The following is a 27,065-nucleotide window of genomic DNA, read 5'->3' as shown; positions in this document are numbered from 1 at the left end:
TAAAATGCTAGGTGCAGAGACATTACTGTTACTCTCCCTTTAAATAATTTTTTTCGTTATATAAAAGAGGTTAACTGCATTAGCTTTTTGTCTCCTAATTTATGCATGCAACCACTAATTAATGATTTATTGTTTTATGCAGGAATATTACAATCCAAACCAATCCATGCTGGAGTTAGTTTTTGCCCTTGCTAAAGAATGGATTGCACAGAGTGACTCAGAAGTTATTGATGCTACAATGAAGGAACTTGCAAAGCTCTTTCCTGATGAAATTTCTGCAGATCAGAGCAAAGCAAAAGTCATAAAGTACCATATTGTTAAAACACCAAGGTTAGATTGAGTGCATTCTTTCAGAATCTTTATTAGTACTTTCTTTTTAAATCAAATCCAAGCCATTGCTTGAAATGTTATGCCATGGCTGAAAAATTCATGGCTGGTGATGGCTTCCCCTTACATTCATATAGTGATGCATCAAAGAGTGTAATTGTGCTAGAAACATGTAACATAAATATTTATTTCAAATTTTTCATGGAAGCTTTTAATGCTATATTGGACAAACTTTCGTACAATCTCTAAACAGGATTTCAGTAGCATTACATACGTATGTTTGCACATGCATGCATGAATGCATTTATCTATATGTGGAACTGTACACCTATATTAAATGGATTGCAGCTCTTAAATCAATTTACATTTCTACCTTGGTCACTAGATTCCTACTGAAACTAAAAGCTAATTATCATTTCAGATCTTTATATAAAACTGTTCCAAATTGCGAACCCTGACGCCTCTTGCAAAGATCTCCGATGGAGGGGTTCTATCTAGCAGGTGATTACACAAAGCAAAAGTATTTAGCTTCAATGGAAGGTGCTGTTCTCCCACGGAAGCTTTGTGCACAGTCTATTGTACGGGTACTTTTTGCATTATTTTGCTCTGCCATGTTGCTATAACTGAACCGGCATAAGTTTCACTTTTTTCCCGCATAAAGTTCAATTACTAGTTGTCTTAGATGCCAAACCTGTTGTTATACACTATGCCAGGAGAGTCTTGTAAAGATGGCAATAAGTCCATACAATAGGACGATGAAATGAAATTATCTGTTGTGCTTGTTCAGCACTTCTAATGTATCGAAATATGCAGGATTACAAGTTGCTTCTAACTTTGGGACAAAGAAAGTTTACAGGAGTAAACATTCACTGATGGCTTTTATGTTGAAAGTAAAAATTCACAAGTTCGATTGTTCAAGGCCAGGAGGTTAGTGGTCTCTCAGCAGTACACACACACACACGCGCGTGCGCATATATATATATATATCATATACCCCTATAAAATCTGTAACATGTGCAAAGACATCATCACAAACTGCATGTAAAATTCTTTTGATGGAATTTGTATGATCTTCAATTATCCTGTTAAAAGAAAAAAAAAAAAGAAAAAGAAAAGGAATCTATATAATCTTCATCATTCTAGCAACTTCTAAGTTTTTGAGGAATCGTCATCATAAATAATCATAATCACAATTATGCTGTAGAATACATTATTCATCTTTAAGTCAACAAATTAAGGTAGAAACACTGAGTTCATTGACATTGCAACCCCACTAGATTGAGTGGTAACCTGTAAGTTAGAAATTGAGGCCTCCCTTTTGTAGAAAGATTAAAGTGCGAGAATGGAAGGGGAAAAGGAGAAACAAAAAATATTTTTACTAGTGTTTAATTTGATAGGTGAGAGAAGACGGATAGAGGTATGTTTCAGACTATTTATTTAGGAACACTTATAGGATATCCTCACTTAATCTCTTTATTTCTTGTATATCTGCTACTTAATTTTAGAGAATTATTAAATACATAGCAAGGCTTTGTTTTGTAACAACTAGTTATGGCCCTTTGTTACCCGAGTAAATTTTTTCTTCTCGCTATTGGCATGAAGAGGAGGACACTCTATCGGGAGATAACCGCTTCCTGCATGAACATGACAAATTGGTCCTTTCCCCTATATTAGATTTCTCTGAGTCTCTTTATTGACCTTCTTTCCTACAATAATCCCGAAAACAAAAAACAAAGTACTGAACAATAGATAGAATCCAAAACTTAGAAGAACGTTACACTACAATGATAGTTGTTGTTGTTTTTTCTTTTCTTTTTTTTTTTTTTGCCCCTTTTGCCCCTTTTGGATATAACTTACATTACATAGGTAACAATTACCAAAGTGAGTGCTTCTGGTTGAAATTGGAGGCAAGAGTAGTGAAAGTGATAGTAGCAGGACAAGTATTGAAAGAACAGGGGAAATCTTACAGGACATGTTTGCAAAAAAAAAAACTGGGTTCTGGTTGAAACTAATGGCAGCTCTATCGGACTAGGTTGTGATATTTTGGAGGAGAAAGAGGAATTTGGTAGTCAATTTTCTTGCTGAAAGGGAATGAATATATTGTTACCGGTGATAAAAAAACTGCATATAAAATAAGAATATTTGGGGTTCATGCTTCATAAACGTGATAATTCATATTCATATCATATTTGTTTCATATCAAACATATATAAAATATACAAATTATTATGTTATAATTCGTGTTGATACAAAAATTTAAATTATAATTTTTTATTTTGTCAAACTTATATAATTTTTATCAAAATTTTAAGCCATATAATTTTTTCTATTAGGTCCAAAGTTACCATATTTAGTTGTTCTATGCTAGAGAGTCTTGTCCGTTAGCTATTCAGTCTAAGGTCTTCTTTTTTCCTTTTTGATATTTCCTTTATGAATGCTTGGCAGTCTCGTTTTTCTCGTTCACTTTCTGAAATTTCAAAATGATGGCAGTGATTGCATATGTTAGATCTCAACAATTATCGTCACTCAGGCACCTATTCAACTTAAAAATCAATGGAAGAAATAACTAAAAAAGAAGTTGCATGGCGTCTTCTTTTACATGTATGAAATAATATGAACTTTGTCTTCACATTTAGGTATACCAAGATCAACAGTTAGAAGTCAACAATACTAAATCTTTTTTTTTTTTTTCATATTTATGTTTAACCATCGGCAAAAGATTATTCTAATCAATCATGACATTTGAAAAGGAGATGGTCTTAGACATGCATTTGAGACCTTCCATAAGGGGTGAGCAGAAAGTAACGAGAGGAAGAAAAATTGAAGTAAAAAAGAGTTTGAAATTAAAACAAAGATGAGCTGAACCACACAGGCAGATATGTTACAAAGAAAAGACACCAAAGGAAGAAAGTTTAACAAGTACTGTTGGAAACCAATTAGGAGTATGTATCCAATGGCAGAGTTACACTGTCGTTTATGATTGACCTAGACGTCGAACAAGAAGCAGTAGCCGAAGGTTCAATCATGTCATCTATATCAGAATCTTCATCCACACTTTGTTCAATAGCATTAGCTTCTTCTGATGCTCTAATCCTCTCCAGCTCCTTTGCAACTTGTTTCATCGTGGGCCTTTTCTTTCCATTAAGATTCAAGCTTCTTTTCGCTAGCTTTGCAACTGCTATAATCTCTTCTTCTGTACCATTATTCCTTACCATTGGATCAAGAATGTCAAATAGGGAATTCTCCTTCATTGTAAGCAGAAAAAAGTTTACCAAGCTTCTCACTTCCTCTGATTGTATCGAGGAGATTGGTTTTTGTCCGGTCAGAAGTTCAACAAGAACAACCCCAAAACTATAAACATCACTCTTCTCTGTAAATTGACTCGACTGAAAATACTCTGGATCCAAGTATCCGAATGTTCCTTGCACTTGAGTGGTTAGATGAGTTTGCTCAAGTGCAATTGATCTTGAAATTCCAAAATCTGACACTTTTGCTCTGTATTTATCATCCAAAAGTATGTTGCTAGATTTGATGTCTCGATGATAAATAGGGACAGAAGCAGCTGAATGCAAATAGGATAAAGCATCGGCGATTTCAATTGCAATTTGTAAACGCATTTCCCATGTCAATGGGAATTCTTCATTTTGGTCATGTATGAGTTGAGAGAGTGTTCCATTGGGGATGAACTCATACACTAGTAAAGGAACCTTTGTCTCCAGGCAACATCCTAAAAGCTTAACCACATTTCTATGGTTAATCTGTGATAAAAGTATCACCTCATTGATGAACTGTTCAAGCTGCTTTTCATCAACTTTCTTCTCTGCCACCGTTTTAGACTTCTTGATTGCCACAATGCTTCCATCCGTTAGCATTCCCTTATAAACAGTTCCTTGGCCGCCTTGACCGAGGATTCGATTCTCGCTGTAGTAATCTGTCGCCTTTTCCAACTCCTTTGATGTAAACAACCTTATTTTTTCAACATTACCTTCATTGCTGGACAATTGTTGTTGCAGTAGTAAACCTCCATTCCTTCTAAAATATTTTTGCTTCATCTTGATGGTTTTTCTTCTTTCTAGTACTTTGTACATAAACCATGTACCAAGTAGCACAAATACTGTCCCAATACTAGTGCTGCAACCTGTATAGGAAACATAATTTATTAATGCACAAGGTAAATTTGCAAATTAATATATATTAAGAAAAACCATACATGCATTTCAACATGATTCATATTTTCTATCTTTAAGAAAGTGAATTTATCAGCACTTAGCTTTAACTCAAGTGGTAAGAGTGGGTGCTGCAATTTTAGTATAGATCTTTTGTTTAATGAACATGTAGTACTTCCCTGTTAAAGAAAAGTTAAAAAAATGTTAAGAAGAGTCTTTACACTATAGTCAAATATTTAATGTCATAGTAAAATCTTTAATTTGGTAAATGAATTATAAATCTATCAATTAATGTGATATTCACCTTTAGTACAATTAGTTATAGATGACATGAGGATAAATAGTCTTTCAAATATCATATTAGTTAATAAATTAATAATTCAAGTACTATGTTAAAAAATTTTCAGATATCATATTAAATATTTTATTCTAATTCAGAGATCATTTATAACATTAACTTTAAAAAAATAAATTTAATCCATACCTATAATGATCGGTAAATTCCGAGACTTTGTAGGCTCCATCGGCAACTCTGGTAAACCATCTAAAAATGCTGGTGAACTAAGAGTTGAATCTATGCGATTGCACCAATCTTCCGCACTTGAGTGTTCATGTGTAGAAGGGCATGGCGACGAGCAATAATCGTCAGGAGCATTTAAACAAAGCATATGGCAGTACTTATATTTAGGAAGCCCACATTTGCCTATTTCTGCCATTTATGAAACGAATAAAGTTATGTTCATATAACAGTATGTTAATTAAGAAATGTCAAAACAAATAAAAGTTTCATTATCCTTTTTATATTGTGTAAATTTTCAACATACGAAATATTCTTATGGTCAATAATTTATCGGTTCAAATTCAGATACCTTATATATATATATATATATATATATATATATATATACATATCATGTATTAATACGATACCTTGGCATACATCACCATAATAATAATCGTTGTCAGAACTGACATCCACGCTGCAAACACATAGATGGCGGTCGCTCAATCTTGCCCAACAATATTGACCACTGGAGCTACAAAAGGTCTCTAAACCATCTTTCAACTCACACAGCCCACCTATTGGTGTGCCCCATTGCAGTGCTGTAGGAACGTGTCCATCTTTTGGTGAACCCCAGTCCCAGTACTGTGTTGTAGGAACGAGTCCAAATTCCAGTGTTCTGGAAACGTTGCGGTTTGCAATTATTGTTCCCGGTGAATCCAACAAACTTACGTCCACCACGAAAGCAGATCCACATGATTTCTTGCTGCCATTACTCGGATAAATCTCTGTCATGTTTACAGCAAAGGAACTGAGACCTGGAGGAATTTTCGCAAGGCAGCTATCATTGGAGGTGACAATATTGCTACAGCGAGGTTGCAGGCAGCCACCAACAGGATAATCGGTTGGAGTAGGAAGAATAGTAGCCAAACTACCGCAACCTACAGACACGAATCTGTTGAAGATATGTGAGAAGAAAAAGGGGCTGCCTGTTAAGTTGACACTAACCCCATTATTATCTTCACTTTTATTGCGGCAATTGAAATAAATTACTGAATTGTTGACAATAACTCTGCCCAGGGAAAATGAAACATTGAGTAGTTGCATGTTGATGCTACTTATGAAAGGCTTTGGCCCATCACCGGTTTCTGTGCAGTTTACTCTGAACCACTCATTCATGTAACACCCGACTTTAATTCCAAATGGGTATGTAATATTAACCTTCCCACATCTTTCAATACAGACATGCTTGGAAGGTACAGGTACTTGTTCTACTTCTTGGCAAAGTGCGGCTGCTTAGCATGAACAGAAGCACCAATTAATAATAATAATAATAATAATAATAATTTATTATAATATTTGATATATTTATTTATTTAGGTAATTTGATTTATTTATTTTTGATCTAAATCAAATATGAGTTACACTTATTTATAATGCATTTGATTGATGATAAGATTGATTTCAGTAAAATTAAAAATAAAAAAACCAATAAAATTCATTACTGTAATAATAAAATTAAAATCAATAGAAATGCATTTGAATTGTAAAAACAATAGCGTGAGATCAATTATAATGAGAAAATAAAATGATCATTAATAGAATTAAATTAAAAATTATATATAATAAAAATTTAAATTATTTAATATTTATATAATTAATAAATAATTAAAATTTTAATAAATTATTTTTATGACAAATAATAATTTTGTTAATAAATAATTTAAAATTAAAAAAATAATATATCAAATAATATTTTTATTATATTAAATTAAAAAATATTTAAAAATATTTTAAATAAAAAAAATAAAAGAAAAATTAACAAAGAAAAGAATTAAATTTTAGGATATTTGTATATTTATAATAAGAATTAAGGAGAAAAAAGAAAAAAAAAATCTCCAATAAAACATTGGACCAACAACGAGCAGTGAAAAATCGAAATCAATGACACTGTCCGATTAAAACCAAATGCAAAATTTCACACTGTACAACGTAATTAGCACAATCTTCCATTGCAATGGCACCCCGGTTAAATCTAAAGCAGCCCTTATTCATAAAATAATTTATATTGTGCTTAAAATTTAAAAATATATTGAAAAGTAATGAAAAGAATATAAAAAGGAAAGAGAATAAAAACCGAAAATGGAGTTGAAGGGGAGGGAAGTGGGTGTAAGGTTTGTCTCTGTTTCCTAGTAGTCTCTGTTTTTTTTTTTTTTCTTTTTTTTTTTTCACAAGGCTAAAGCTGATAATGGTAAAAAGAAATTGGGTAAACCCTACACGTGTCTCATGTGGTTTGTCTCGCTTACATTTTTTGTGAGGCGCGACTTTTTATTTATAATTTTGAAATTTACTTTTGTTGTTAAAAAGGACAAAAAGATAAAAAAATCAATTAAATTTTAATAAAATTTCAAAATTATCCTTATTTTTATTTTTAACATTGTTATCTTTTTCTGGTAATAAAACAAACCCCAAAATTATAAGTAAAAAATTTCCACAAACACTGTAAATAGAAAAGTAGCAAATCACTTATGATGTCTATAGGGCATTAGGGTTCACCGGAAAAAAATTATCTAAGTATTTCTCATATTAATTTAATAAAATAAGAAATCAATAGTGAAGTGATCACGGCTAATGACAACCTCCCAAATCGCATTTGACGGGGTTCCACTCCAGTGTTGCAGGAACATGCGTCGTATCAATGCTTATGCTGTCGGGAAATTCGAGATCTGGACCTGATGAGCGTAACTTCCTTAAGTCAAACATGAAAGCGGATGTGCATCTCTTGCTGTATTCTCGATTCCCAGGATTAATGATCTTTCTCATTGTTGCAGTGTAGGAAGTGAGATTTTCAGGAATTACGGTATAGCAGCCACCTAATTTAGAAGCCAGGTCGTCACATCGCTGTTGTATGCAGCTAGCGAGGGGATCGGTTTGAATTTCGCGAGAAACAGTGGCCAAATTGCCGCAACCTACTGACCCGAATATGTTGAATCTACTTGAGAAGAAAAATGGACTGCCTTCTAGGTTGACAATAGCACGACGAGTGGTGCCATTGTTTCCTTTATTGCCGCAACTGAGATAAGTTACTGGATTGTTGACGGTGACGTCGACATCTGACCAAAGGGAACCGAGAAGCTCCAGATTGATGCGACTGATGAAAGGCTTTAGCCCATTAGCGGTTTTGTTGCAAGTTACTCTAAACCACGAATTTTTATAGCAACCAGTTCTTATTCCAAATGGGGATGGAATAACAACATCCCCACACATTTCATCACAAACAGACTTGTATGCTTCTTGCGATGTTGCTGCTTGAACAAGCCATAGTAGCAGGATGAAGTAAACGCCCATTCTCTCTTAATTTCTCCCACCTTCGATTGTTAATTTCTCTCTATCAGGGAAATTGATGAAGATTTTGCTGGCTGCTTAATTCAAATAGATAAAGTCCGGCGTATACTCAAAGGTTTAAAGAAATTTCTTGGCTTTTGCGGCCCAGTTTTCTACATTTGACCAAAGCATTAACCAGACCTTCGGTTCGCGGAATGTAATATAGGAAAAATGGACTTTATATTTTGGGAGAATATAAGATAAGAGGAATGTAATATGTATTATTAGTTTGATTGATTAGAATGTATTATTAATATTAATATTTTTGGTTAATTTAAAGAATATGAAAGGAATAAGTACAAAAAATTATTTTATTTTTATAATTTACTATAATATTATAAATTAATAAAATGAATAAAAATTCATAATAATTTAATATAAAAATAAATATTAATTTTGTTTCAACCGTTTTATTTTTATAATTTATTATAATATTATAAATTAAATATTAATTTCGTTTAAGTCTTTCCCCTATATCATCAATCTATCTCCCACCATTAAAGTTGAAAAGAGTTTTGTTTCGAAAAATAAAATGGATACCCTTTTTTTTTCTAATGGATTTTTTAAAAGAAATAAATAGATTAATGCCTCCTTAATTTTAAATATTTTATGACAATTTTATTTGATATTTTGGTCAATTTATTTTACTGGATTGATATTACTTGATTTGTTACATCAAAACTTTTTTTGAATTACAAAGAAAAAATAAAAAATAAAATTATAATATTTTTAAACCCCTAAAAAAACTATATTCCCATGCATCAAACGCTGGGACCTTAATGGAAAGAAATTATAAATTTTTAAACATGAAAAAATATGAAGGTAAGAGGGGTTATAGATGCTGAAATTTAAATTCAAATTTATTAAATATTATCTCTTAAAAATAATTATATAAATCAATTAAATTAAATTTAAAATTCAGTTACTATAAAATTTTAATATCTATATTCGTATTATAATTCGGAATTTTGCCAAAACATCAGTGCATCAATGTCAAAGGTTTTATGATTGATAGAGATGGTTTTTTTTTCCTAAAAATGGTTAGTGCTTTGGTGGGGTCAAGTATAGGAAACAGGGGCGCCAGAGCTAAGAAATTTCTTTGAAATTTTTGAGTTTACGCCAGGCCTATTGCATGTGCATCCAGCTAAATTTTCATTGATTTCCCTGATAGAAAGAAATTAACAATCAAAGGTGGGTGAAATTAAGAGAAAATGGGCTATGGCTTATTCAACCAGCAACATCCCAAGGAGCAGACGAGTCTGGTTGTCATTTTATTTTTCTTTTTCAAATGCAATTTCCTTAACTAATTGAAGCTCTTAAAAATGGTCAATGCATTTACACTTAATTTTTCATACATTTCGGTTTCCCCCAACTTAGACGTTACAAAGTCTTTGTTACTTTTTTTTTTTCAGAGATAAACAAATTCAATGTTTGCTTTTCTCTAGAAGTTGCTGTGGAAACTCACTTTACATGAATTTTCCTTATCTAAATTTTCCTCATCTATACTCACTTTACATGAATTTTCCTTATCTAAATTTTCCTCATCTATACTCACTTTACATGAATTTTCATCGTGCTTTCATTGATTTTTTTTAATTTTCTTCAATTAATTCAATAAAGTTTTAATTGCAAGAACAACTTATAATATAATTGGAATGAAAAAAAAGTGATTAGATGAGTTTGTTGCTGTTTATATACAAAAAATTAAAGAAAAAAAGGACAAATTGAGAGAAACAGTATTTTATTCAAGCTTAAACATTTTATTTTCAAGTAATGGGAGTAAATTGCATCATTTTTATGTGGTCATTTCTCAAGTTACATTTTATTAGCATTTAATTTTTTAGTTTTTAATATTTTGAATTTACTTCAAATTCATTCATATTTAATGAATTTTGACACATATTTTCCTAATCTTCAATTTATACACTTTTTTCTTTCCTTCTCAAATAACATTACAAATTTACCATAAGTAAATTGCATATTAGTCTTCAATTTAATATTTTCTTAATGTTTTATTTTTATTTGCAGTTTAAAAATGCTCAGTATTTTCATTTCTGATGTTTTCAGTTTGTTTCAAATCCATCAATCCGTCAATACCATGCTAAAATATGAACAAAATTTATCACACAATACTTCAAACAAAATAAACACAAAAGTTTCATCCATATATTCTAACAAAATATCATAATAAATACTGGTTCAACAGGTTTATATATGCCGGGATTAGTAAATTCACGATAACTTATTTTTTATAATCTTTCAACAGATTCAAATTCAAAAAACTAAGAAAGAAACAAACAATCTTATCATTTAAACCAACGTTACTTCATAATCTCTTTTTTGATTTAACTTGTTACTAAGCTAGCTATATATAGAATCAGACACATGTGAGACTCGTTGCAATATTAGCAGTATCTTTACCTATTTGAGCCTTGTGTCATCATGCTCTTTTATCTCCACGGATTGATCTAGTATTACACCTCCTTTTTTTTATTTTTTTTAAAATTTCTTTTTAACAAACACATAAGTAAATTCAGGGGCAATAACATATAGCAACGTTACTTGTAATTATTCAAGATTGGTGGGCTGAAAGTTTTATCACAAGCATGCAAATTACATATTTTATCCGCAATTAAAAATTGAAAAGCATGTGCTAAAGTTTTCATTTTTATTAGTGCTATATGTTTCTCTTAATATGAACATTGTTAGTGCCTTTAGTGGTGTGAAATTACAAAATGAGAGTGCAACAGGTAAGAAATTTCTTTGTAAGGCATCAATTTGGAGATTGAAAAAAATATTTTAAATATTGAGATTTAAATCTTTACTTGTTAAATGTCACTTTCATGAATAATCTGATTGAGCTAAACCTTGAATTCTCTCTACATATTTGATAATTGAATTTGTGAGGATTAAATCTTAATTATTGAAATTACAGGACTTTAGCGGTCTATCAATTTACTTTCTATTTATTCATCCAGAAGCTAAATCTTCATTTCCTGCAGCAGGGAAAGAAATTAACAATCGAAGGAGTTAAAAAATCAAGACAGAACATGGGTGTTCACTTGGTGTTTCACTTCATCCTGCTGCTATGGCTAATACAAGCAGCAGCATCCCAAGAGACAAACAAAGCCACTTGTACAGAAGTATGTGGGAATGTTACAATTACATCCCCATTTGGAATAAAAGACCGCTGCTATACAAACTCGTGGTTTAGAGTAACTTGCAACAAAACAGCTGGGGACCGAAGCCTTTCATTAATCGGATCAATCTGGAGCTGCTTGGTTCGTTCTCGCCAGGCAGCGAGGTAGTCGTCAATAATCCAGTAACTTACGTAAATTGTGGCAATAAAGATGATTAAACTATACATATAAGATTAAAATATATGTGTTTCTAACTTTAATTATTTTATTCATTTCATAAATGACAGAAACAGGCAAATGTGGGAATCCTATATATAAGAATTGTCATATGCTTTGTCTGAATACTCCTGGCAGCTATTGTTCGTCGCAATGCCCTTATAAATATAAATACTTAAGTGTCGACGATAAATGCGAGCCCATAGCGATTGATTCACCAACGTTGTCATTCAAAAAAGAACCAGACTTGGCAATCATTATAGATGCGGGTCAAATTTGCTTTCTTTTTTTTTGTTTTTTAATACACGAGAACCAAACTTCCGACAACTCGATTGAAGGGTTCTCACTGCATTGCAAGATTCGTTTTATAATTTAGTCCTATTATAAAAGGTACCCTCTCTTGGTGCGATTGGAACCTTCCTATTACACTCCAAAATTAATGAAAATTTATTATCTATATTCAAATTTCACCCCACTCTTATCACTTGTATTCAAATTTACCTTTTACATTAATATCATCTACTTAAAACAAAATAAAGTAAATTATTTATATATTGTTGTCATAATTGATTTTATTAAATTATTGGATATTTCTAATTTAAGAATTTATTTTTTATTTTTAAATAAGCCTAATTGGTTACTAGCTAGTCAGCTTAACAGTTAAGAGATTAATATGTTCACTCGAAAAAAGAAAAAAAAAAGATAGGCATGATATTAATTTCCTTTTATAGGCTTGGTTGCAAATCATTTATAATTGGCTGCTCTGAAATTGGTAAATGCATTTCCACTTGTTCACAAAGTTTGATGAGTGTAATTCATGCTTTTGACGGTAACACTACTTTTTAAAGTTTGGTGGGGTAGCTGAATTATATTTTAGGGAGAATTAGAAAAAGCTCTCGTCTATTACAAATTTTTATTAATTGCTGCAATAGGAATAAATTATTATATTAAAGGAAATAACAAGTTTGAAATTTATAAAACAAAGTTATTTTTACTCTTTTTGATCTTAATGACTGAGGTTGTGTAGAAAAAAAATAAGAAAATTTTCTTTTCCTTCCGGTTAATGTCAAGCTCACATTCCCAGCTTTCCTTCTGTTTTTCCCCATTTTAAATTTTCTCAAAGTAAATAGTTTCTCAACACAAAACCAAATAAAACAAAAATTGGATCTCTTTAATTTCTATCTTTGTCTAAAAGGTTTGAATCCATGAAGGAATAGGTCATTGATTACAAGCTTATAACTGTTGATAATTTATTTATTTAAATTTCTTAATTTGTGTGTTTCTTAGTTTTTTTTTTTTTTCAAACAAAAGGATATTTGCGGCTTAGCCGTATTGTAGGGTCCATTGCTTATATGTACATCTCATCAGAATGTCAAAATCATAATTGATGAAATTTTTTATTTGAGATTAATTGATTGTTGTTATTATAAATTTTAATTCATAGTTTTAGAGCTAATAAAGGATATGTATTGATTTTTAAAGGGTGGAAAAACTCATTTGGGATATTTTCATATTACTTATAGGATATATACATAGAACTTATAATATATGTACATGGTACATATTACAATAAATATTTAACTTTTCCTTTCCTTAAGTACTTTTCATCTACGTACTATATGATTATGAGTCAGCTGATACTCTTCATATTCCTTCTAATTTTACAATGTTTTTCCTTTAAGTCCTTTATTTGCTTGGGTTTTCGGTGGGAAAATGTAGTGCTAATTATAATGGGAGAATTTTATAGGACAAATGGTCTTGCTTCATTATATAAAAACTTTTTTTGAAGAATCTGGCTCATACTTTATCACATCAGTTTTTGAACATTTTAGTGGTAACAAATTGATTTAATACATTTTACTATTATGATTGCTTTGAGTTTTCAAATTATATTCTAAACTTAATTTCTCTACCCTCTATCCTCTTTTTTCCAAAAATTGTGTATACTTTGGGAGCCATAATACCCTCAACAATGCCATAATTATTTGTCCTATACAAAGAATATTTGTGTTTTTGTCTAATTCGGTTCTTGCATGTATAGTATATTGCAATCATTATAAATGTCATGTGGTTTTGGTTTGCTAATTGTCTAGTATGAATTTTTCTATTTTGTTTTGTTATGATGTTTTGTAATATTTTTTGAGTTTGTCTATTACATTTGTAATTTTAGCTTTACTTTGTCAGATTCATAGTTTCATTTCATGAATGAGCTACACCCTTTATTGTTGTTTCTTTATTACTTGTAAATTTTCATTTCAATAGGCAAATTGACTATAAATTAAAATCTTTTAGTGGATTATGAAGTATCTTAAACTGGCTTGTTTGAATTTTAACATTTGAATATTGAACTATTTGCGGTTATATTATTTGATTATATTAGGAGTTTTACTTTATTCAAATTAAAGTAGTAAAATTCTTCTATCAAGCAAGTTAAATTAATGCAATCTTTAATTGAAATTTGTCATAATTGTATTTGATGCTTTTCATTGATTTTAGGATAAAGATAAAGAAGAGGTTAAAGAAGCTTCATAGAATGAGCTAGATAGTAGATTGCAATGGTAAGTTTAGCATTTTCTCTAACAAAAGCATCATATGTTTGGTGTATAGAGTGAATGATATGATAAGATAATAATTATTTTATATTGTATTTTATTTTATTTTATTTATATTTAAAGAAAAGAATAGGATTAAAAGGAGGATTAATCATCCTTTTGGTATAGGATAATTCAATATTCCCAAAATAGACAGAATTATTTTTAATCTATGGGATTTAACTTACATATTCTATTATATCCTTAAAAATTACATCAATTATTTAAATTGTATAAACATTAAAGAAAGATAATTTTGATCAATAAATAAATTATCCTATTCTAATTCTTACACACATCAAACACAAGATAAGATGACATTATTTAATTTAATCATATTCATAATATCATCTTATCATATTTTATCATAATCTTTTGTACCAAACACAATATAAAAAAATAGTTTATAAAACACGTACATAACATTAGAATTATATATACGTTGTACTTCTATTATATGTACATTTATTACACTTCATAATAATTATATTATATATACATTGTACTTCTATTATTTGTACATTTATTACACTTCATAATAAGATATGTGGATATATATTGTGACTTCAACCTTCACTTTAGTATAAAGTTCAATATGAAATTTCCATCAATTAATATAAAAATAAAAAATAAATATACATTTGAAACAAAAGAAAAATAAAAAATAATTATTACAATAGAAATAAAAGGAATCCTTAAAAAAAACATGGGCACCAATTTTTTAGCTATTTAATCTTCTTTCTTTATTTACCACCAATGAAGACAAAATTGTAAAAGTAATTTTTCTTGTAACAAATTTTAAAAGTTGACATTTTCTTTCAAGTAATTATTTTTTTATGCTAGTAATCAATAATTATTCTCATTGCATTGCACCAAAATATAATTTTGCCTATATTTATCACGATTCCTGAGTGTGCAATCATATACCTATCCATCGCCCACTACTAAAATTGAAAAGAGTTTTGATTCAAAGAAATACTTTTTTGAGTTACAAAGAAAAAATAAAAACATAAAATTATACTCCCTTCATTTTATATTATTTGCCATGTATTGATTTTTACAGAATTTTTAAAAAAAAATTGACTTTGATGTATTTAATATTAAAATTTAAAATTTTTTTAATAAAATTACTTAAAGTTTTATGATTTTTAATGTCAAAAAGTTTTAAAAAATCATAAAATATAATTTTAAAATATAAAAAAGTAAAAGTTTTAAATGTTAAAAAAAATATGACAATTTTGAGACATTCACTAAGAAAATAAAACAGAGGGAGTAATATTTTTAATCCCCTAAAAAACTCTATTCCCATGCATCAACCTAAAAAACGCTAATCAAACCAAAAAAAAAAAAAGAAAGAACATTAAGACCTCAATAGAAAGAAATTATAATTTTTTTTTAATATAAAAGAATCTATAGCTTGAAGATAAAGGGAAGAAATTACGGATGTTAAAATTTGAATTTAAATTTATTAAATTTTTTTTTAAAATAATTATATAAATTAATTAAATTAAACTTTGAGTTATTATAAAATTTTAATATCTATATTCGTATTATAATTCGATTTTGCCAAAACATCTGTAAATAAATGTGAAAGGTTTTACGATTGATAGTGATGTTTTCTTTTTCCCCTGAACATGGTTAGTGCTTCGGTGGAGGTAAAGTATAAGAAACTGGGGCGCAAGAGCTATGAAATTTCTTTTGTAACTTTTGAGTTTAGGCCCGGCCTATATTTACGTGCACCCAGCTAATTCTTCTTTGATTTCCCTGATAGAAAGAAATTAACAATCAAAGGTGGGCGAAATTAAGAGAGAATGGGCGTTTACTTGGTGTTTTACTTCAGCCTGCTACTATGGCTTATTCAACCAGCAACATCGCAAGGAGCAGACAAGTCTGGTTGTAAAGAAACTTGTGGGGGTGTTACTATTCCATCTCCGTTTGGAATAAAAGCTTGTTGCTATAAAAATTCGTGGTTTAGAGTAACTTGCAACGAAACCGGTAATGGGCCAAAGCCTTTCATCAGTCGCATCAATCTGGAGCTACTCGGTTCGTCTTGGTTAGATGCTGTGATCGTCAACAATCCGGTAACTTATCTCAATTGTGGCAAAAAAGGGAACAATGGCACCACTGCTCCTGCTAGTGTCAACCTAACAGACAGTCCATTTTTCTTCTCAGATAGATCCAATATATTCGGGTCAGTAGGTTGCGGCAATTTGGCCTCTGTTTCTCGTAATATTCAAACTGATCCCATCGCAGGCTGCCTGCAACAAAGATGTGGCGACCAGACTTCTAAATTAGGAGGCTGCTCTGCCATAATTCCTGAAAATCTGAAATCCTATACTGCAACCATGACAGAGATCATTGATTCTGGGAAGCAAGAATACAGCAAGAGATGCACATCTGCTTTCATTTTTGACCCTTCCATCTTTGACCCATCGGATCCAGATATCGAATTTGCCGACGACATAAGCATTGATACGACGCATGTTCCCGCAACGCTGGAGTGGAATCCCGTCAAACGTGATTTGAACGGTCAGTATGATCACTTTACTTTGATTTCTCTTTTTTTTTTTTTATAATTTATATAAAAGTTTATTACGTGGATCTTTTATATCATGTGAGCTTGAGGCCAAACTTGTCTATGGATGGAGTAATTCCTCGAAATTGTCATGACTTAGGTTGAATAGACTTATTCATGGGTCAAAATTATTCGCACAAATTCAAAAGATAATATTTGAAAGAATTTGCATAACACTTTAAAATTCTTAAATGAATTTATAAAAAAATTTTTAAGTTTGCTTAAAATCCGGGTTGGGCTTTCAGTATGCATTTTGCAGCCTAGACCTATCACACTCTAGCTCAATTATATTGCATAATTATTTTTTAATATTATATATGCTTTAAGTTAATAAATCTTTGTGGTATGGAAACTATTAAAAAAGAAAAAAAAATCTGGGATTGGGAATACAAATGAGTGGTATGAGCATTATGATTGAGGTTAAAAAAGTTTGGGTTGGAAAAATATATTAAAAATTTTTGTGAGATTATAAATTTTAAGTATTTAATATTGTTATGAAAAATATTTTAAGTAATTAAAATATTTAAAAAAATATAGGTAAAAATAATATAATATTAAAATATTATAATATATTATTTTTTTATTCAAACATACACTTTCATAGAAAAATATTTCTTGAGTAATGCTTTTTGTTTGAGTTTAAAAACCAGAAAAATACACTTTTTTTTGGTTGTATTGCATTAAGATTGAGTCAAAATCAATTTCCAAATACAAAAATTACTTTCAGCAACAATATTAAATTAAACTTTAATAGCGTGTATTGGACTAGTTAGAAGACTGTAGCTATAGTTGGCAAAATTAATCCAAACTTGAAATATTTGTTTATTGGGTTTGAATCTAATTCTAGCTTGATTTAAAAAAAAAAGTCAATAATCTGAATCCGTCCAAACCAATTCCAAATTAATTCGAATTCAAATTGATTGAACTTAAAATGATCTGCACCCTAACCCAAACCCAGAAGATGAACTTGAAGGACTTGAAATACTTACTTGAAATGATCCAAAATTACATTGATCATAATTTTACATTTTAAAATATTAATGCAATTAAAAATAATAAATATAACATAAATTATTAATTTATTAAAGTTTCATAACTTTAAATTATCTTTTCAAATTTTCTCTATTAACTTTCTTGATTATGTTTAAAAAATTAAAATAATCATTTATATTATTATAATTGAAATCAATTTCTATATATATACATCATAAATAAAAGTCCCTTTGTTTTTTTTTTACTCTAACAATAAAAGAAAGAAAATAGTTAAATAATCATCTTCATTTTTTTTATAATTTTTCTTAAGCTGTGACATCATAAATATGTTATCTTCATTTTCCATTGCACTATTTGCTATTCAAATGTTAATTATTAAAATTAAATTAATATTATGTCAATTAATTTTGATATTTTAGAAAACTTTTAAAAATTAAAATTAGACCATAAGACTATTAGGTCAATTTTAATAGTACTCTTTTTTAACTTGCTCTTACTCTTTATTTGTAGAAATTTTCTATTTATTTGTCTATTTTTAATTTATTACTAAAGAATAATATAGACACATACAATTGTATGAAACATCAATATGAATCATTAATAATAAATTAATAATTAATGTATAAAATATTAAAAAATGAATATTAGATATCAGTAAATAAAAAACATTAATAATTTTTTATCATAAACAAAAGTAATTTTATATTTAATGTAACATAATTTTTTATTAGCAAAACAAAGAGAAGGAATTTTTTTATTAAAAACTTTTATAAACACTCTAATGCATTATTAATATTTTAAAAAAATTTTCACCTAAAGATTTTATAAGAATAACTACATGGATTTCCTTAGATCTCATCATCGGATAACATTTCTTTTTTCTCTTTTTTTTTAATTTATTAGCAACATTTTTTTAAAGAATAAATACATTAAATTTTGTCATTTTTTGTAAATCTAAATTTCATTTTATTAGCATTATTTTACTATAAAAATATTACATAGTTATTTTAGAGATCTAAAATTTTAAATATACATAAATAAAAAAGTAACTAAATTGATAAAAATTAGAAAATAATTTTTAAAAAAACATAAACCGGTTGGTCAACGACTTGGTCGATGATTCAATTCAATTTAGCTGGTTCACTGGCGATTTGGGACAGTTCACTGCGGTTTAGTCCAGTTCGCTACATTGAGAGACGCAGACTGAATAATTCAACAGCGGTTTAATAAGATCGGTTTGGCTGAGACAAGCATAGGTTATAGGTCGAATGCATAGGTCATAAGGTTAAGTTGATGCGCAGATCCTACTTCCCTACAATTCACCGTTTTCTCCCTTTTTTAGGTATAAAAGAACAAATTTTTTAAAAAACTCATTACCACCCTTTTCTAAAAAAATACCTTCAACCCTTTCTGCCCATTCACCATAGTTACCCAAAATCCGATCAGTTGTTGCTGTCTTCCGTTGATCGTCATCACCGGTAACCAAAAAATTTCAGAAAAGCCCAAAAGACTCCTCTTAACCTCCTCTATATTGTCCTTAGCCTCGTTTCTCAAAAAATGACCCTTAAAAATTCATATTGACCTTTAAAGTTTCAACCAAAGTTTTTTTTTTGTATTTTTCGGCGTAGTGGTTCCCCTCTTAATGGAATGTTTTTCTTTTTTGGTATTGGGTGTCAGGATCTTTTTTAGGAGGTTAGAAAAGTTTTTTTTTTCCCGCAGAGGTTTTTTTTTTTATTATTATTCATAAAGGCTCAATTTATAGAGGGACATCAAATCCCATATTTTTTGGGTTTGTGAGGTTCCAAGGAGCCGCGGCAGCCTTTCCAATGACCGAATATCCTGCGGTAAGGGTGGTTGTCCAGAGTAAGATTTGTTGGGAAAAACAACAATACCTACGCGCAGCAACCACACACAAAATAACAAGCTCAAATCAAGAATAAGAAAACACAAATATATTTGGTTCAGCCCAACTCAAAATGGCCTACTCCAAATCTAATCCACTATCAAATAAATCTTTACAATTGTGAGACTTTTAGAATGAGAAAAGTCTCCTAAAACTCCTTACTCAAAACTTAACCCAAAACCCAATTACACCCTTTAATAGCCTACTCACTTAGCTATTCTCTTGGTGTCTAACTCTCTTTGGGGTTACTAAACTAAAACCAAAACATCTTATTTATAAGGGTGAAACCCTTTATACCTTTACTAAACTCCCGATGTGGGATACAAGACAAATTCAAACTTACTTAACTTTCGATGTGGGATTCTGAGATTCAAGGCAAATCCCAACAAATCCTCCCTTGACTTGAATCTCCAAACACTTCAACAGTATCTTTTCGATGTGGGATTCTGAGATTCAAGGCAAATCCCAACAAATCCTCCCTTGACTTGAATCTCCAAACACTTCAACAGTATCTGCAAAGCTAACATGCTTACCTTTCTTCTTTTCTTTCATCACAGGCATTCCAGCAACTGAGCCTCCATCAAACATGTACAAGTGATTGACCATATTCCCTTGTAAAATCACACTATCATTCTTATACACTTTCAACCAATCATTACTACCATAAAATGTGTATCCCCGAGAAGATAACTCACCTAAAGCAATCAAATTGTAGTGACAATTTGGTACATACCTTACATGACGAAGTGTCCTAATAACACCATTGTGAGATCTAAGGCGAACACTCCCAATGCCTTGAATCTGCACCTTTTCTTTGTTAGCAATCACAATATCCCCATACTTTTCATTCTCATTCAACTCCACAAAGCAGCTCCTATCATTGCAAACATGAACTGTAGCAGCTGAATCTAAAACCCAACCTTTGTCACTTTTCAAAGTCTGGGTCTCATCCACACAAGTTGTCAAAACAACATCATCATCATCAGACAAAATAGCAGCAGTATCACTCTTTTCTTCATCTGATTTCTTCTCATCATTCGCCCTTTTGAAAGCAGCCATATCCCTTCTCAGCTTCCTGCAGCGCACTTGGATATGTCCCTTCTCACCACAATAATAACATTCTACATCACTGTAATCTCTGTCTCTTGACTTGGATCTCCATCTTGATCCATCAATCCTCTTTTGAGTCCTCCCTCGATCAAAACCCTCTACAGCTAGTGTACTCCCCCCAGGTGATGAGTTCTGAGCTCCTATAAACCTTTCATTCTCACGCAACAGGGCAGTCACATCATCCAACTTCAAAGTAGACCTGACTACCAACACAGTCTGAACTAAAGGCCTATAAGACTTGGGCAAAGATGACAGCAAAATTAAAGCCTTCTCTTCATCTTTTAACTCATCAACAGAAATCGCTAACAATTGAGAAACCAATTTATTAAATTCATTCAGGTGATTATGAAGACTCATACCTTCTTCCATCTTCAGAGAATACAGATCCATCTTCAAACATAATCTATTAGTCAACGACTTCGAAGCATAAATACCTTCAAGCTTATCCCACAAACTCTTCGGAGTACTCTCAGTCAACACACTGTACTTTACTTCTGGAGCTAACGCCAATCTAATAGTACTAACAGCCTTCTTCTGAATCCTATTCCAATTAGCATCAGACATTCCCTCAGGCTTACTACTCTCTAATGCTTGATCCAACCCTTGTTGTACTAACAGATCTTGAATCGTACTTTGCCATAACATAAAATTACTCTTTCCATCAAATAACGGAATCTCAAACTTAGGCATAGACATACCAGACATACCTTCTTCAGACATCTTCAAATACTGCTTCACGATCTCTTGGACCCACAAACCTCGAACCTCGAACCTGAAACCTCGCTCTGATACCACTTGTTGGGAAACACCACAGCTCTGATACCACTTGTTGGGAAAAACAACAATACCTACGCGCAGCAACCACACACAAAATAACAAGCTCAAATCAAGAATAAGAAAACACAAATATATTTGGTTCAGCCCAACTCAAAATGGCCTACTCCAAATCTAATCCACTATCAAATAAATCTTTACAATTGTGAGACTTTTAGAATGAGAAAAGTCTCCTAAAACTCCTTACTCAAAACTTAACCCAAAACCCAATTACACCCTTTAATAGCCTACTCACTTAGCTATTCTCTTGGTGTCTAACTCTCTTTGGGGTTACTAAACTAAAACCAAAACATCTTATTTATAAGGGTGAAACCCTTTATACCTTTACTAAACTCCCGATGTGGGATACAAGACAAATTCAAACTTACTTAACTTTCGATGTGGGATTCTGAGATTCAAGGCAAATCCCAACAAATCCTCCCTTGACTTGAATCTCCAAACACTTCAACAGTATCTTTTCGATGTGGGATTCTGAGATTCAAGGCAAATCCCAACAAGATTTTTAAAAAAAGAAAAAATTGTATCTAATTTCTTAGTGTTTTAGAGTTGCTGTCATTCTTGTTTTAGTTTTAGGCTAGATTTCTTCAATGGATGGTAATGGCTGACGCAACTAAATATGATAGCCACGGGGTGCACCTGGGAATGGGAGGTTGTAGACAAGAGTGGAGGTTGACTGGCACGTGGGTTGCACGGCACCCGTTGTCTACCAATGTGATTGATTTTTTTTTAGTTAATTAAATTATTTACCTAATTAAAATGTTAATCTAATTGCATGAATTGGGCCTTATTATTAAATTGAAATTTGGGCTTTGAGCTCAATTGACACAAATGAACTCAGTTGGCACAAATGATCCATTCAACAGGTAATGGACTGAAATTGAATTCTGGCCCGAGTGATTTTGGATTGGAAAAATTAAACTTTGGTTCATACAATTTAGCCCGAAAAGTCAAAGGAAACTAAATAAATTGAGATACTTGAAATGATGCAATTTGAATTCAATTTTATTTGTCTGAACAAAATTAAATCTGTATGTCAATTTTAACAACAAAATTTATTATTGTTGTTATTATTAATCGGCGCTTTACTTGTTCATGCTAAGCAGCCTCGCAATGCCAAGCAGAACCAGCGGTCGCAATACCTCACAAGTCTGCCTGTGTTGAAAGATGTGGGAAGGTTGATATTCCATTCCCATTTGGAATTAAAGTCGGGTGTTACATGCATGAGTGGTTTAGAGTAAGTTGCAACGAAACCGGTGATGGGCCAAAGCCTTTCATAAGTAGCATCAATATGCAACTACTCAATGTTTCATTTTCTCAAGGCACAGTTCTCGTCAACAATTCAATAACTTACTTCAATTGCCCCAATAAGAGTGAAGATAATAATGGGGTTAGTGTCAACCTAACAGGCAACCCCTTTTTCTTCTCGGAAATCTTCAACAAATTCGTGTCTGTAGGTTGCGGATATTTGGTAACTATTTTTCGTAGTCGAACTGATTATCCTTTTGGTAGCTGCCTGCAACCCCGTTGTAGCAACATTATGACTTCCAATGTTAGCTGCCTTATGAAAATTCCTCCGGGTCTCAGTTCCTTTACTGCAAACATGACGGAGATTTATCCTAGTAATGGCAGCAGGAGATCATGCGGATCTGCTTTCATGGTTGACGTAAGTTTTTTCGATTCCGATTCAAGTAGGACAATACTTCCAGACCAGAATGGCGTAAGCGGTTGGACGCACGTTCCCATGACACTGCAACGGGGCACACCAAAAGCAGGACACGTTCCTACAGCACTGCAATGGGGCACACTGAAACGTGGGCTGTGTGAGTTGAAAGATGGTTCAAATACCTTTTGTAGCTCCGGTGGTCAATATTGTTGGACAAACTTGAGCGCCAGCCATCTATGTGTTTGCAGCGTGGATGTCAATTCTGACATTGACAATTACGATTATTATTCTGCTGTATGCGACGGTATCGTACATAACACGAGTCTCACTATAATATAAGAATATTTTGTTACGATCCGGATAGCGAAAATTTGCACAAAAGAAAGGAAAATTAAACATTTTATTTGTTTTGGTATTTTTTAATTAGCATATTTTACGTGAATATAACTATATTTATTCATTTCATAAATGGCAGATACAGAAAATTGCAGGGATCTTAAATATAGGTACTGTTGTATGCTTTGTTTGAATGCTCCTGGCAACTATTGTTCATTGGGATGCCCTGATGGATATGAATACGCACGTGAAGGCGATAGGTGCATACCAACAGAGTCTCCGATGAAGAAGCCTAAAGAGTCTCCTACGAAGAAGCCCAAAGAGTCTTCAAATTCGTCCATCATCAGTATAAGTACGCGTTAAATTCTCTCTCTTTTATATTTTATATTTTTTTTAATTTAATAAGAGGAAGCGTATAATAGGTTTCATTCAACACAAGATCTATACTAAAATTGCATCCCACTCTTACCACTTGAGCTTTAAACTTAGGTTAAAGCTCAGTTGATGATAAATTCACTTTCTTAAAGATAGAAAATATGAATCATGTTGTCATGTATGAATGGTTTTTCTTAATATATATCTATATATATATATATTATTTTGCAAATTTACCTTTTGTATTAATAAATTATGTTTCCTATACAGGTTGCAGCACTAGTATTGGGACAGTATTTGTGCTACTTGGTACATGGCGAATGCAAAAAGTACTAGAAAGAAGAAAAAACATCAAGCTTAAGCAAAGATACTTTAAAAGGAACGGAGGCTTGCTACTGCAACAGCAACTGTCCAGCAATGACGGGAATGTTGAAAAAATAAGGTTGTTTACTACAAAGGAGTTGGAAAAGGCGACAGATTACTATCACGAGAATCGAATCATTGGTCAAGGAGGGCAAGGAACAGTTTATAAAGGAATGTTAACGGATGGAAGCATCGTGGCAATCAAGAAGTCTAAAATGGTGGAAGAGAAGACATTTGACGAAAAGAAGCTTGAACAGTTCATCAATGAGGTGATAATTTTATCACAGATTATCCATAGAAACGTGGTTAAGCTTTTAGGATGTTGCCTGGAGACAAAGGTCCCTTTACTAGTTTATGAGTTCATCCCCAATGGAACACTGTCTAAACTCATACATGATCAAAATGAAGAATTCCCATTGACATGGGAAATGCGTTTACGAATTGCAATTGAAATTGCCAATGCTTTATCCTATTTGCATTCAGCTGCTTCTGTCCCTATTTATCACCGAGACATCAAATCTGGCAACATACTTTTGGATGATAAATACAGAGCAAAAGTGTCAGATTTCGGAATTTCAAGATCAGTTGCACTTGAGCAAACTCATATAACCACTCAAGTACAAGGAACTTTCGGATACTTGGATCCGGAGTTTTTTCGGTCAAGTCAATTTACAGAGAAGAGTGATGTATATAGTTTTGGAGTTGTTCTTGTTGAACTGCTAACAGGACAAAAACCCATCTCTTCAACACAATCAGAGGAAGTGAGAAGCTTGGTAGCCTTTTTTCTGCTTACAATGAAGGAGAATTCCCTATTTGACATTCTTGATCCAATGGCAAGGAATAATGGTCCAGAAGAAGAGATTATAGCAGTTGCAAAGCTAGCGAAAAGAAGCTTGAATCTTAATGGAAAGAAAAGACCCACAATGAAACAAGTTGCAATGGAGCTGGAGAGGATTAGAGCATCAGAAGAAGCTAATGCTATTGAACAGAGTGTGGATGAAGATTCTGATATAGATGAGATGATCGAACCTTGGGCTATTACTTCTTGTTCAACGTCTAGATCAATTATAAACGATAGTGTAACTCTGCCATTGGATGCATACCCCTAATTAGTTTCCAACAGAACTTGTTAAACTTTCTGCCTTCGGAGTGTTTTTCTTTGTAAATTATCTGCCTGTGTCATTCAGCTCATCCTTGTTTTAATTTCTAACTCTTTTTATTTCATTTTTCCTTCCTCTTGTTACTTTCTGCTCACCCCTCATAGAAGGTCTCAAATGCACGTCTAAGACCATCTCCTTTTCAAATGTAATGATTGATTAGAATAATCTTTTGACGATGGTCAAACACACCAATTCTGAGATTAATAATTTTTGTTTTAATATTCCCTTTCATCTGAGATTAATGATTTCTTTTTTTTTTTTTTAAGTAATCAAACGCTGGCTGTTTCGGTGTTCGTCTACAATTAATATCCGTCCAAGGATTCATTGGAGATGGCTAGAAATAATTTTTGAATGATTTGATAAGATTGTGGAATTTTTGGTTTTGATACAAAAGAGTAGACTTGATTGACTATTTAATTAGTTTAGCCATCGAAAATATATAATATATATTTTTTAATTTTGTTTATAAGGCAGCTAAGGGCACTCACCTTTGCCAGCCGCTTTTAGCACCCGTTCTCTCAAAAAGCCACGTTATGCTACTTTTTAAAGTTACAAAGGGAAACTTTGTATAGCAAGTTGTTAACTTGCTAAATGATATTTATCCTTCTGTCAATGAAAATCTACGATAGTATAAAGACAAAATTATGTAAAAAGGTTTCTTTGTAGGATAAATAAAGAGAAATTTATTCTTCTTGGATTTAGAGACAACATATATGTATGTGTGTATATATATATATATTTTCCTTTCATCGTATGCAATTTTTATTGGCATATTTCCTTGTCATTTTATACGAAATTCGTTATAAATTCATTTTTTATTTAATTGAATAAAGATAGCATATAATATTTAAATAATCAAGAAAAATTGATTGCGTTATAAGGATTAAATACTTCGCTAGCAGTAATAGATTTAAAATTTTTTTTTTTTAGAGATATCAACTTCTAATATATACATATTATGAATAAATATTTTAAATAATATATTGTTATATTATTATAAATATGGACGAAGGGATCTCATATCTTAAAAAAAATATAATTGCATCATTGTTAATATTATCAAATATTTTTTTTCATATATCTAACTACATAATCATTCAACCAAGAATAAAAATTTTAATTTGCAAATCACTCTGAATTTACGATGTTTACTAAAGAACTATTAACGAATTTATTAATTTTATTGATAAAAAAGTATACACGAGAAAATTTTCCTTCAAAATTTTGTTATTTTCAAAATATTTTGTAGGGTTTATGGAAACTCTACCTTAAGCCATGGGTCCACCTTGTTCACTTGTAAGATTGAGGTTTAATTTTCGATTAAAAATCTCTTGGTGAATGATTTATAAATTTAACGCAAGTCATTATTGAGACTTGAAGTATGTTCTAACACTAAAATGAGATAGCCTCCCATCACTAAAACTTTT

The 27,065-nt window shown here is 31.3% G+C and overlaps 1 protein-coding gene and 1 pseudogene across 1 annotated transcript; one reads left to right on the top strand and one right to left on the bottom strand.

The window, feature by feature from the left end:
• Positions 1-3,263: 3,263 nt before the first annotated feature.
• On the bottom strand, positions 3,264-8,343 carry LOC111279470 (wall-associated receptor kinase-like 1). Its single transcript, XM_089756356.1, has 4 exons — positions 7,635-8,343; positions 5,424-6,287; positions 4,978-5,202; positions 3,264-4,465 (listed from the first exon to the last, which is right to left on the bottom strand). Exons 1-4 carry the CDS (start codon positions 8,341-8,343, stop codon positions 3,264-3,266), a joined length of 3,000 nt encoding a protein of 999 aa, XP_089612482.1.
• A 7,783-nt stretch (positions 8,344-16,126) lies between these two features.
• LOC111279467 (wall-associated receptor kinase-like 1) lies at positions 16,127-25,702 on the top strand (annotated as a pseudogene).
• Positions 25,703-27,065: the final 1,363 nt, after the last annotated feature.

Source organism: Durio zibethinus, chromosome 27 (genome assembly GCF_047325235.1).
Source record: "Durio zibethinus cultivar Kanyao isolate XHJ-2024 chromosome 27, ASM4732523v1, whole genome shotgun sequence".
NCBI lineage: Eukaryota > Viridiplantae > Streptophyta > Magnoliopsida > Malvales > Malvaceae > Durio > Durio zibethinus.
This window is presented reverse-complemented; position numbering and strand designations above follow the sequence as displayed.